General features: G+C 41.5%; 1 protein-coding gene across 2 annotated transcripts in view; it reads left to right on the top strand.

Moving 5' to 3' along the window:
• Window positions 1-14,224, top strand: part of LOC126282143 (E3 ubiquitin-protein ligase SH3RF1) — a 220,261-nt gene that overhangs the window by 99,034 nt on the left and 107,003 nt on the right. For both annotated transcript variants that reach the window (XM_049981645.1, XM_049981644.1), the window contains exon 11: window positions 320-591. In XM_049981645.1, coding sequence (XP_049837602.1) covers window positions 320-591 — 272 coding nt within the window. The remainder of the gene's footprint in view (window positions 1-319; window positions 592-14,224) is intronic.

Here is a 14,224-nt window from a genome sequence, read left to right as displayed (position 1 = left end):
ACATGACAAAGGCTAACAGTACACCTAATATGTCAGTATAGTATCATCGTCAGCTGACTGCTGCAATACATTTCATACTGCTGATGCTAATGCAACATTACTTAATGGAAAGCATATGTCAGTCTGAATATCCAGAAAAGTATCCTGTAGGTATAAGTACATTCTTGTTTCTTTTGTCAAAAGATAAAACTTACAGAAGAAAATTACATTCTAGATATTTATTGCATGATGAATGAGAGATAATTGCTAATAAATGAACTGCTCCTGTGTTCACATTAGGGCACTGCTGTGAATACAGTGTTTTTCTCTGCCCTTGCAGCTGGCACAAATAGTACTCTCCACCCGCCTGAGTTGCCACCACGATCAACAAGCCCAGGGCATCGTGCGAGCAGCTCGAGTGTGGTCGCTGCGTGGCTGACACCTGCGAGTGCTACCGACACAACGGCATCCAGTGCTGGAAGTGGCAACAGTGCTAACTCCATCATCTCATCAGTTACATCAGCTGCTCACGGTGCTCCCGACGTAACTGCAGTGACGGGCACACCTGTACGCTTTGCTCACGTTTCATCAGCAGTAGCCTCGAGAGATAAGGCAAGTATCTTTCATAGAAATTAATGATGTGGGTATCACTGCATTCGAATAACAGGGAAAATATTATTTATGGGAATGCAACATGATAGTTCTGGAAAGATCAGCAACTATTTGTGAATTCATGGTTTTTGTTTTCTACTATATTTGCATTCACACTCAAATTTACTGATGATTTGTTTCAAACACAATTTTCAATTTTAAAATTAAGTACTAATTATGTGAATCAACAAGAAGTAAATTTTTAAACAGTTCCTGCTGTTTTGCACTTCTCTACAGCCACAGCAACCCTGCAGTAAAGATGTAGGTTATAAATTAGCTTTAAAACTTCCTGGCAGATTAAAACTGTGTGCCGGACTGAGACTCTAAGTCGGGACCTTTGCCTTTCGCGGGCAAGTGCTCTACTATTGGAGCTACCCAAGCACGATTCGTGTCCCATCCTCACAGCTTCACTTCTGCCAGCATCTCGTCTCCTACCTTCCAAACTTTACAGAAGCTCTCCTGCGAACCTTGCAGAACTAGCACTCGTGAAAGAAAGGATATCGCGGAGACATGGCTTAGCCACAGCCTGGGAGATGTTTCCAGAATGAGAATTTCACTCTGCAGTGGAGTGTGCGCTGTTATGAAACTTCCTGGCTATAAATTAGCTACGATGACTTTGGCAACTTGGTTGAGGGGAAATAGATGCATCTCAGAAATGGAAATATAGCAACCTGAAGAGAGAAGTTGTGTGTCTTCAATAGAACTGAATGATATGGTGATCACAGGATTCAAAGAGCAAAAAACAAATATTATGATGTAAACCATATTTAAAAATTAATATGGCAGCTAAGTGCAGTTGGGAAGTAGTCATTAAAATGAAGAATGTTGTGTTGGGCAGTGTGCTCAGCAAGTGGATGGTCCAGTTGTTTCTTGGCCGCAGGTTTTCAGTGGCCATTCATGCGAACAGACATCTTGTTAGCTGTCATGCCCATGTAGAGTGCAGCACAGAAGTTGCAACTTAGCTTGTACATCCAATGACTGTTTTTACAGATAGTCCTGCCTCTGATTGGATTGATGATGTTTGTAACCGGACTGGAGTAGGTGGTGATGGAAGAATGTATGGGACAGATCTTGCATCTAGGTCTGTTACAGGGATATGAGCCATGAGAAAAGGGTTTGGGAGCAAGTGTTGTGTTGCAAAGGTCAAGGATATTGTGTAGTTTCAGTGTGCGGTGGAATACCACTGCAGGAAAGGGTGGAATGGTAGTGGGTAGGACATTTCTCATTTCAGGGCATGCTGAGATGTAGTTGAAACCCTGGCAGAGAATGTGATTCAGTTGCTCCATTCCTGTGTGGTACTAATTCATGAGGGGAATGCGCCTTTATGGCTGGGCAGTGGGACTTGGGAGGTGGGGATGACTGGAGAGATAAGGCACACGAGATACATTTCTGTACAAAGTTGGGAGGTAATTAAGATCTCCAAAGGCATGACAACCAACAAGCTATCTGTCCACATGAATTGCCACCAACAGACTGTGGCCAGGAAACAGCTGGACCATCCAGTTGCTGAGGATGCTGCCCAACACAACATTCTTCATTTTAATGACTGCTTCACAGATTGTGCCGTCTGTATCCTTACTATCAACACCAGCTTTTCTGAATATGGGAACTCTCTGTGCAGTATATCCTACCCTCCCATACTCCTCCGTGCTTCATCTTTCATTATTCATTGTCCTACACTCACTTATCCCTTTCCCTGTTCCCACTCTAGCACTACACAGCTCCCTTCATTCCACTGCGTCCCCCTACCCGCCCTCTGTCTTTACTTCCTGACTGTACTATGTTGCCCTATCCTCTTTTCACCTCATCCCTATCTTCCCTCTTCCCCTCTCCCCACACCAGCCACCTCTTTACCACCAACTTTCAGATTTCTTCTCCTGTCTTGCACTCCTGCTCGCACTCTGGCCTCGGGAGCCATAGAATGTGTGTGTGTGTGTGTGTGTGTGTGTGTGTGTGTGTGTGTGTGTGTGTTTTGCCAAATTCTGATGAAGGCCTTTTTGGCCAAAAACTTACTTGTTTGACAGTCTTTTTGTTGTGCCTGTCTGCAACTCGGCATCTCCGCTATATTATGAGTAGCAGTCTGTCCTTTTTATATTATTTCATATTTATAGTTTTTACATTTGCACTTACATATTCCAAAAATATACAGTTTAGGGGCTAAACCAGGTTAAAGTTCTCTTCAAAATGTGTCATTTTTTAGGACAGGACAGGTAGTTGAGAATTACGAGAAAGTGCTGAAAAGTAATACCTCCAAATTTTTTATGTGAATACCTAAATTTAAATGAAACGAACTTAAATTGTAATGGACCAAGATTTGAACCTGGGTCTTCTGCTTATGAGGCAGCTGCACAGATAATTCAGTTATCTGGATACAGTGGTTATCACACTTGTTTTGAATGCAGTCAGAGAGAGTCCCTTTAGTCAGCCACAGTGTCAGTAGTGCTAGTGTTTGTTTTGAATACAGTCCAGAGACAGGTACCGTATTTACTCGAATCTAAGCCGCACTTTCTTTCCTGTTTTCGTAGTCCAAAAATTCGCCTGCAGCTTAGAATCGAGTGCAAAGCAAGCGGAAGTTCTGAAAAATGTTGGTACGTGCCGCCACAACTAACTTCTGCCATTAAATATATGTAGCGCTACACAGGCGTGCTTTGTAGGCGCAAAGATAAATACTTGCGCCGAAACCTCTGCATCAGTAAATAAATTTTTTAAAAAAAGGTGGAAGACGAGCTTTTTTTCTCCGCCCCGAGTTTTGACCACTGCATTTTCATACATTATCCAACGAAGTAAATACAAATTCCGTATTGTTCATCTTCAAATGTAGCAGAATTTCAGTGTACTACGAAAATCCGACTGGCAAGACTGGGATGTTTGTCAATATGGCCAACTCTACGTTCTGAATTTTTTCCTACCTGTGAGAAGAGATGGTTGCTAATAGGAACCTGATGAAATTTGAATCACATACTGTATTCTCTTCACCATAAGAATAATACGAATATAAACATTTTGCCATGTATTCTTTCGTGTTTGTTGCTATCTCATTTAAATCCTGTCTGCCTAATAAACTATGAAACTAGAGTGAGACAACATCAAACGCGGAAGAATATACGTATCGTGTGATGTTTACATTCATATTATTCTTATGCGTAATAGTGATACAGTCAGAAATGAAGCACGGCAACTGACTTGATTTTTAAATCTAAGATGACTAATTTCTGTGCAGAATTTGATGTAATAAAGAAGCGGCCGCAAAGATTTTCAACGGAGAAAAATTTTCGCCTAAACCTCGTTCAGAACCTGTTCTATCATACGCAGTATATTATTTGGTTCTTGTTGATCATTATGAATGAAAGTAGCAGTGTAAGTAGCAACAAATAGCAGTCTCTTGCCATTGTTTCGCTAATGAGACGATTCCTCTCTCTCTTTGGGCACCTACCAAACAGCATCAAAAGCCTGACAGATAGCCAACTAACATTTAAAAATAAATTAAAAGAATTTCTAGATGACAACTCCTTCTACTCATTGGCTGAATTTTTAGATATAAAGTAAAAAAAAAAAAAAAAAAAAAAAAAAAAAAAAAAAAAAAAAAAAAAAAAAAAAAAACTTAATCATTAGTGTCATGCAATATTTTGTGTAATGTAATTTCTTGTACAGACATCTTTTATTAACCTGACACGTTCCACATCATTACGAAGTGTCGTATTCATGATCTATGGAACAAGTATTAATCTAATCTAATCTAATCTAATCTAATCTCTCTCTCTCTCTCTCTCCTTCTCTCTCTCTCTCTCTCTCTCTCTCTCTCTCTCTCTCTCTTTTTTTTAAATAGTTCGTGGCTGTAGCGCGCGCAAAAGCAAGCCATGCTGTGATCCACGACAGGCCGTAAACACGCACTAACAGAATGCAACAAACAATGCATGACACAGTGCAGTAATGCATTTTGAGCTTAAGAGTGACGCAAACATCTATAACAAAGAAAACGGCACTTATCAGATCAAAGCAAAATAAGCGACGACACAAACATATAAATATGGACGGAGTGCCTGACGCATAGCAATGGCTACGTGGTAAAGTTTAACTGCTAAGCTTACGGCTCGAACCAAACTGCTGTAGCTGTATCGTCATTATTCATTCCACCTAAATTGTGTCTCATATTACAATGGACCAACTTTGTTTCGATTTGGAGGTGCAGCCTAAAACTTTTCTCTCCCTTTGAATTTTGATTCTCATTTTTCAGGTGCGGCGTAGATTCGAGTGCGGCTTAGATTCGAGTAAACACGGTAGTGCTATTTTCATTGTTTTCTACAAGAAGTGTCTAGTAACCACAGTTTAGTCATCTATCAGCCACCTTTAGTGAATTAGCAGTCTAGTTAAAAGTTCATTAACTCTCTACAGTGAATTGATTTCTTAGGATGGATAGGATGTGTGACTGCTGTGTACGGATGCAGGAGGAGCTGGCCACTGTTCACGAACAGCTGAATGTGTTGATGGCCGTGGTCATCCGTCTTCAGGCTGCTGCCTCGGAGTGTAGCGGCAGTGGGGAGTTTGGTGCGTCGTATGGTACACCCCAGGTGTTACATGCTTCACCCACCATCACTGCTGTCGAGACATCTTCGCAGGTACCGGGCGCGGTTGGGCCACCCTCTCCCCAAGGGGAGTGGTGGGTTCAGCGGCGTTCGCGGCGCACGATGCGGAGGGTCAATATGGAGGCTGGCCGTGCGGCATTGCCTGCTGTGCCTGTGAGTGGACACGTGGGTGCTTCTTCAGCAAGGTCCGAGCAGGCACATGGAGGGAGGGGTTTATTAGTGATTGGGAGCTCCAACGTTAGGTGGGTGATGGGGCCCCTTAGGGAAATAGCGGAAAGGTCGGGAAAGAAGGCCAGTGTTCACTTTGTCTGCTTGCCGGGGGGTCTCATCAGAGATGTGGAGGAGGCCCTGCCGGCGGCGATAGAGAGCACTGGGTGCACTTGACTGCAAATTGTTGCTCATGTCGGCACCAGTGACTCCTGCCGTCTGGGTTCAGAGGTCATCCTCAGTTCATACAGGCAGTTGGCGGAACTGGTGAAGGCGGAAAGCCTCGGTCGCGGGGTGGAATCACAGCTAACTATTTGTAGTATCATTCCCAGAACCGATCATGGTCCTCTGGTTTGGAGCCGAGTAGAAGGCTTAAACCAGAGGCTCAGATGATTCTGTGGAGATCTGGGGTACAAATTTCTTGACCACCTCTATCAGGTGGAGAAATGTTGGGTCCCCCTGAATAGGTCAGGCGTGCACTAGGCTCAGGAAGCGGCTACAAGGGTAGCAGAGTACGTGTGGAATGCACATGTGGGTTTTTTAGGTTAGAGAATTCCCTCCCTAGGCCCGACAAAATGACCCCGGAGATGCGGCAAGGTAGGAGTAGGCAAAACGCAACAGGGAATAACAATATTAATATGCTAATAGTAAACTGTAAGAGCATCTATAGAAAGGTCCCAGAACTGCTCTCATTGATAAACTGCCACAATGCCCACATAGTAGCAGGGACAGAAAGTTGGCTGAAGCCTGATGTAAACAGTAATGAAATCCTAAACTCAGATTGGAATGTATACCGCAGAGACAGGCTGGACAGTGAAGGGGGAGGCGTGTTTATACCGATAAGAAGTGCAATAGTATCGAAGGAAATTGACGGAGCTTCGAATTGTGAAATGATTTGGGTGAAGGTCACGGTTAAAGCAGGCTCAGACATGGTAATTGGATATCTCTATAGGCCCCCTGGCTCAGCAGCTATTGTGGCTGAGCACCTGAAGGATAATTTGGAAAATATTTCGCGTAGATTTCCCCACCATGTTATTGTTCTGCATGGAGATTCTAATTTGCCGGATATAGACTGAGAGACTCAAACGTTCATAACGGGTGGCAGGGACAATGAAGTTCTTCATCTGGAAACTACCTTGAGCAGTTAAACAGAGAATCGACTAGTGGCGATATCATATTAGACTTTCTGGTGACAAACAGATCCGAACTATTTGAAACAGTTAACGCAAACAGGGAATCAGCGATCATAAAGCGGTTACTGCATTTCAGCCATAAATGGAATGATCATATAAAGTTGATGGTCGGTACAGCAGATGCCACACTGAGCTTCATTGGAAGAATCCTAAGGAAATGCAATCTGAAAACAAAGGAAGTAGGTTACAGTACGCTTGTTCACCCACTGCTTGAATACTGCTCAGCAGTATGGGAACCGTACCAGATAGGGTTGATAGAAGAGTTAGAGAAGATCCAACGGAGAGCAGCGCACTTCGTTACGGGATCATTTGGTAATCCCGAGAGCGTTACAGAGATGATAGATAAACTCCAGTGGAAGACTCTGCAGGAGAGACGCTCAGTAGCTCGGTAAGGGCTAATGTTAAAGTTTCGAGAACATATCTTCACAGAAGAGTCAAGCAGTATATTGCTCCCTCCTACATATATCTCGCGAAGAGACCATGAGGCTAAAATCAGAGACATTAGAGCCCACACAGAATCATACCGACAATCCTTCTTTCCACGAACAATACGAGACTGGAATAGAAGGGAGAACCGATAGAGGTACCCAGGGTACGCTCCGCCACACACCGTCAGGTGGCTTGCGGAGTATGGAGGAAAAAAAAAAAAAAAAAAAAAATTAAAAAAGGTATGAAGATTTTTCTGTTTAGCAAAAGTGACAAAAATCAGATTTCAGAGGACCTGACAGCTCAACACAAAAGTTTTTTCTCAAGTACAGATGGTGTTGAGGATCAGTGGACAAAGTTCAAAACCATTGTACAATATGCGTTAGATGAGTATGTGCCAAGCAAGATCGTAAGAGATGGAAAAGAGCCACTGTGGTACAACAACAGACTTGGAAAGCTGCTGCGGAAGCAAAGGGAGCTTCACAGCAAACATAAACATAGCCAAAGCCTTGCAGACAAACAAAAATTACGCGAAGCGAAATGTAGCGTGAGGAGGGCTATGCGAGAGGCGTTCAGTGTATTCGAAAGTAATGTTCTATGTACTGACTTGGCAGAAAATCCTAAGAAATTTTGGTCTTATATCAAAGCGGTAGGTGGATCAAAACGTAATGTCCAGACACTCTGTGACCAAAATGGTACTGAAACAGAGGATGACAGCCTAAAGGCCGAAATACTAAATGTCTTTTTCCAAAGCTGTTTCACAGAGGAAGACTGCACTGTAGTTCCTTCTCTAGATTGCCGCACAGATGACTCAGAGGGCCATAGACACAGGTTTCCAGGTAGATGCCATGTTTCTTGACTTCCGCAAGGAATTCGATACAGTTCCCCACAGTCGTTTAATGAACAAAGTAAGAGCATATGGACTATCAGACCAATTGTGTGATTGGATTGAAGAGTTCCTAGATGACGGAATGCAGCATGTCATTCTCAATGGAGAGAAGTCTTCCGAAGTAAATAATTTCAGGTGTGCCGCAGGGGAGTGTCGTAGGACCGTTTCTATTCACAGTATACATAAATGACCTTGTGTATGACATCAGAAGTTCACTGAGGCTTTTTGGGGATGATGCTGTGGTATATCGATAGGTTGTAACAATGGAAAATTGTATTGAAATGCAGGAGGATCTGCAGTGATTTGACACATGGTGCAGGGAATGGCATTTGAATCTCAATGTAGAAAAGTGTAATGTGCTGTGAATACATAGAAAGAAAGGTCCCTTATCATTTAGCTACAATATAGCAGGTCAGCAACTGAAAGCAGTGTATTCCATAAATTATCTGGGAGTACGCATTAGGAGTGATTTAAAATGGAATGATTATATAAAGTTGATCATCGGTAAAGCAGATACCAGACTGAGATTCATTGGAAGAATCCTAAGGAAATGCAATCCGACAACAAAGGAAGTAGGTTACAATACGCTTGTTTGCCCACTGCTTGAATACTGCTCAGCAGTGTGGGATCCGCACCAGATAGGGTTGATAGAAGAGATAGAGAAGATCCAACGGAGAGCAGCGCGCTTCGTTACAGGATCATTTAGTAATCGCGAAAGAGTTACGGAATTGATAGATAAACTCCAGTGGAAGACTGTGCAGGAGAGACGCTCAGTAGCTCGGTACGGGCTTTTGTTAAAGTTTCGAGAACATACCTTCACTGAAGAGTCAAGCAGTATATTGCTCCCTCCAACGTATATCTAGCGAAGAGACCATCAGGATAAAATCAGGGAGATTAGAGCCCACACAGAGACATACCGACAATCCTTCTTTCCACGAACAATACGAGACTGGAATAGAAGGGAGAACTGATAGAGGTACTCAGGGTACCCTCCACCACACGCCGTCAGGTGGCTTGCAGAGTAGGGATGTAGATGTAGATGCATGGACTACACTAGCACACATCCCATCAGACCAAAATTATCCACCCACTAGTGATGTAGTGCCCCTATCCCATTATCATCCTCATTACTCAGTGCATTTCGTCAATTCCCGTAAGAGTTTGAGCTCACTGTGCATATGCGCTGAAAGGATCATTGGCCATCCTTGCCTTAATAGTGTATGAGGTATCTTTTTTTTTGCTTTACACATCTAGTTCTGTTGGACCAAATTGAGGAGCAAATCATCATTGTCATGTAACATGTCAGTACAAGAAATTACAACAGAAAAGTAATAATACATAAAATAAAAGGTGTAAGAATCCTAATTAGATGACAAGCTATAAGTTTATATAAATGTAATAAAAAATGTAACACAGATATTAGTTTAATTTTTTAAGGAATTCCTTCACAGAATAGGAGTGACCCATGAGGAAACTCCTTAGTTTGGATCTGAAAGCATGTGGATTACTGCTAAGATGTGACTGTAGGCTTTCCCGGCGTAAACTATTGATGAAGGTTTTCTCAGGTCTCCAGCTGGGTGGTAGCATTGATATTTCGCGATGTCACTTCACCAGAAGACGGGTAGTATGACAATCCCGAAGCGTCGCGACATATCAATGCTACTACCCGGCTGGAGACCCAAAAAACCTTCATCAGTACTGCTAAGATTTTAGAATTCTTGTGGTAGCTTATTGATAATGAATGCTGCAGAATACTGCACACCTTTCTGCACAAGAGTCAATGCAGATTGGATTTCTGTATAGTATAACTGAGTGAAAAGAATATATGGAGAAGTCAGTCTCAGATAGTCAGTCTAATGAACTGGGGTTGACAAGAGGTTCACAAACTAACACCACATGTTGGCCGAACTGCCCATTTCTGAGCCATAAATACCCTTTGTGAATGGAAAGAGTTACCACAAAATTTAGTACTGTCAGTCATAAGTGGATAAATGGATAGGTTGAAGTTAGATATAGTGGGAATTAATGAAGTTCAGTGGCAGGAGGAACAATGGTCAGGTGAACACAGGGTTATAAATACAAAATCAAACAGGGGTAATGCTGGAGAAGGTTTAATAATGAATTAAAAAAAATAGGAGTGCGGGTAGCCTACTACTGGGTGACTGAAAATCAATAGCAGAAAAAGGAAGAGAAGGTAACGTAGTAGGTGAATATGGAATGGGGGTAAGATATGAAAGAGGAAACCACCTGGTAGAATTTTGCACATAGCATAACTTAATCATAGCTAACACTTGGTTCAAGAGTCATGAAAGAAGGTTTTGTATAGTGAAGAGGCCTGGAGGTTCTGGAAGGTTTCAGATAGATTATATAAGTGATATAGAGAGAATTTCTCTATGGTGCGGAAATTGGCAATTTGGCACTAAACAAAGAAAAGTGAGAGTTCACCCACATGGGTACTAAAAGAAATTTGATAAATTTTGGGTATACAATAAATCATACAAATCTAAGGGCTGTCAGTTTGACTAAATACCTAGGAATTAAAATTACAAGCAACTTAAATTGGAAATACCTCATAGATAATGTTGTGGGGAAGGCACTTTGTTGGCAGAACACTTAGAAGATGGAACAAACCCACTAAAGAGACAGCCTACATTACACTTGTCCGTCCTCTGCTGGAATATTGCTGCTCGGTGTGGGATCCTTACCAGGTAGGATTGACAGAGGACATCAAAAAGGTGCAAAGAAGGCAGCTCATTTCATGTTATTGCACTATAGGGTTGAGAGTGTCACTGATATGATACACGAGTTGGGGTGGCAGTCACTGAAACAAAGGCAATTATCTTTGCGGCGAGATCTATTTACAAAATTTCAGTCAGCAACTTTCTCTGCCTAATGCAAAAATATTTTGTTGACACCTACCTACATAGGGGGAAATGATCAACATAATGAAATAAGAGAAATCGGAGCTCGAACAGAGAGATTTAGGTGTTCCTTTTTCCCACTCGCCATTTGAGAGTGGAATGGTAGAGTAGTAGTATGAAAATGGTTTGATGAACCCTCTGCCACATTTAAGTGCGAATTGCAGAGTAACCATGTAGATGTAAACATTTAGATGTAGAGATTTAGGAACCAGATTTTAAATTGTAAGACATTACCAGGGGCAGATGTGGACTCTGACCGCAATCTATTGGTTATGAACTGTAGATTAAAACTGAAGAAACTGCAAAAAGGTGGGAATTTAAGGAGATGGGACCTGGATAAATTGACTATACCAGAGGTTGTACATAGTTTCAGGGAGAGCATAAGGGAACAATTGACAGAAATGGCGGAAAGAAATTCAGTAGTAGAAGAATGGTTAGCTCTGAGAGATGAAGTAGTGAAGGCAGCAGAGGATGAAGTAGGTAAAAAGACAAGAGCTAGTAGAAATCCTTGGGTAACAGAAGAAATATTGAAATTAATTGATGAAAGGAGAAAATATAAAAATGCAGTAAATGAAGCAGGCAAAAAGGAATACAAACGTCTCAAAAATGAGATCGACAGGAAGTGCAAAATGGCTAAGCAGGGAAGGCTAGAGGACAAATGTAAGGATGTAGAAGCTTATCTCACTAGGGGTAAGATAGATACTGCCTACAGGAAAATTGAAGAGACCTTTGGAGAACAGAGAACCACTTGTATGAATATCAAAAGCGCAGGTGGAAAACCAGTTCTAAGCAAAGATGGGAAAGCAGACAGGTGGAAGCAGTATATAGAGGGTCTATACAAGGGCTGAGGATGTAGATGAAGAAGAAATGGGAGATATGATACTACGTGAAGAGCACTGAAAGACCTGAGTCGAAACAAGGCCCCAGGAGTAGACGATGTTCCATTAGGACTACTGGCAGCCTTGGTAGAGCCAGCCCTGACAAAATTCTACCATCTGGTGAACAAGATGTATGAGACAAGCGGAATACCCTCAGACTTCAAGAAGAATATAATAAATCCAACCCCAAAGAAAGCAGGTGTTGACAGATGTGAAAATTACCGAACTATCAGTTTAATAAGTCACTGCTGCAAAATACTGACTCCAATTCTTTACAGATGAATGGAAAAACTGATAAACACTGACTCGGGGAAGATCAGTTTGGATTCCATAGAAATATTGGAACACATGAGGCAGTAGTGACCCTACAACTTATCTTAGAAGATAGATTAAGGAAAGGCAAACCTACGTTTCTAGCATTTGTAGACTTAGAGAAAGCTTTTTACAATGTTTACTGGAATACTCTTTCAAATACTGAAGGTGGCAGGGGTGAAATACAGGGAGCGAACAGCTATTTACAATTTGTACAGAAACCAGAAGGCAGTTATAAGAGTTGAGGGGCATGAAAGGGAAGCAGTGGTTGGGAAGGGAGTGAGACAGGGTTGTAGCCTCTCCCAGATGCCATTTAATCTGTATATTGAGCAAGCAGTAAAGGAAACAAAAGACAAATTCGGAGTATGTATTAAAATCCATAGAGAAGAAATAAAAACTCTGAGGTTCGCCGATGACATTGTAATTCTGTCAGAGACAGCAAAGTACTTGGAAGAGCAATTGAATGCAATGGACAGTGTCTTGAAAGGAGGATATAAGATGAACATCAACAAAAGCGAGATGAGGATAATGGAATGTTGTTGAATTAAGTCTGGTGATGCTGAGGGAATTAGATGAGGAAATGAAACACTTGAAGTAGTAAATGAGTTTTGCTATTTGGGGAGCAAAATATCTGATGATGGTTGAAGTAGAGAGCATATAATATGTAGACTGGAATGGGAAGGAAAGCGTTTCTGAAGAAGAGAAATTTAAGTGTCAGGAAGTCTTTTCTGAAAGTATTTCTAAGGAGTGTAGCCACGTATGGAAGTGAAACTTGGAGAATAAATAGTTTGGACAAGAAGAGAATAGTAGCTTTCAAAATGTGATGCTACAGAAGAATGCTGAAGATGAAATGGGTGGATCTCATAACTAATGAGGAGGTATTGAATGGAATTGGGGGAAGAAAAATTTGTGCCACGACTTGACTATAAGAAGGGATCGGTTGGTAGGACATGTTCTGAGGCATCAAGGGATCACCAATGTAGTATTGGAGGGTAGCGTAGACGGTAAAAATTGTAGAGAGAGACAATGAGATGAATACACTAAGTAGATTCAGAAGGATGTAGGCTGCAGTAGGTACTGTGGAGATGAAGCAGCTTGTACAGGCTAGAGTAGCATGGAGAGCTGCATCAAACCAGTCTCTGGACTGAAGAGAACAACAACAAAGTGTCATAAGTGAATGAAAATAAGCAAAGTAAATTACTTTTCATATCAAACTATCGCTTACTGTAGGTGCTGTTCTAATAGTAAAAATGGCAGCATTAAGTTGTTCTGACATGTCCAGGCTGCTGCTTCCGTTGTTGTTGTTGTTGTTTGTCTCTTCAGTCCCAAGACTTGTCTGCTGCATATCTCCAAGCTAGTCTATCTTGTATGAGCCTCTTCATGGCTGCATAACTGTTGCAACCTTCATTCATTTCAGTGTGCTCACAGTATTCTAACCACGGTCTCCTCTCCAATTTTTACCCTCCAACGCTTCCTTCCATTACGAAATTAACAATTCCTTAAAACTGCAGGAGTGTCCTATCAACCAGTCTTTTCTATTAGTAAAGTGATGCTGTATACTTATTTTTTTTTCCCAGTTCGTTTCAATGCCATTGCATTTTTCATTTGAACTACCCATATAATCTTCAGCATTCTTCTACAATAGATGTTTCAAAAGCTTTTATTCCCTTTTTGTCTGAACTACTTACTGTCCACATTTCATTTCCGTACAAGGCTACACTCCAGAAAAATACCTTCAGGTAAGGCTTCCTTAAATGTATATGCTGTTCAATCACAGTAATGTGACCACCTGTCAGAATCCTGAATAACTATCTTTTGTGGCACACGACTCAAAATGTCTATTGTTTGGTGAGTGATCTCCTTTATGCCTAAATTATTTACATTATGTAGGTCAAATTTAAATGAACAAAATCTCCAAGATTAGGGATCATTTACAGAAACTTGAATTTTAGCACAGATTTGAATGCAAGATGCTTTTATTAGTTTCCACAATGACACTTTGTCTCAAAACCTGGCAGAAAATCCAAAGAAATTCTGGTCATATGTGAAGTATTCTAAGTGGCATGACACAATTGATGCCTACTCTACGCGATAGCGATGGAAATACTGTCGACGATAGTCCTGCCAAAGCAGAATTACTAAACACAGCCCGAAATCCCTTCACCAAAGAAGAAGAAGAAGAAGA

This window comes from Schistocerca gregaria, chromosome 7 (genome assembly GCF_023897955.1).
Source record: "Schistocerca gregaria isolate iqSchGreg1 chromosome 7, iqSchGreg1.2, whole genome shotgun sequence".
Lineage (NCBI taxonomy): Eukaryota > Metazoa > Arthropoda > Insecta > Orthoptera > Acrididae > Schistocerca > Schistocerca gregaria.
The sequence above is the reverse complement of the archived record's forward strand: the minus strand, read 5'-3'. Positions and strand labels throughout refer to the sequence as shown.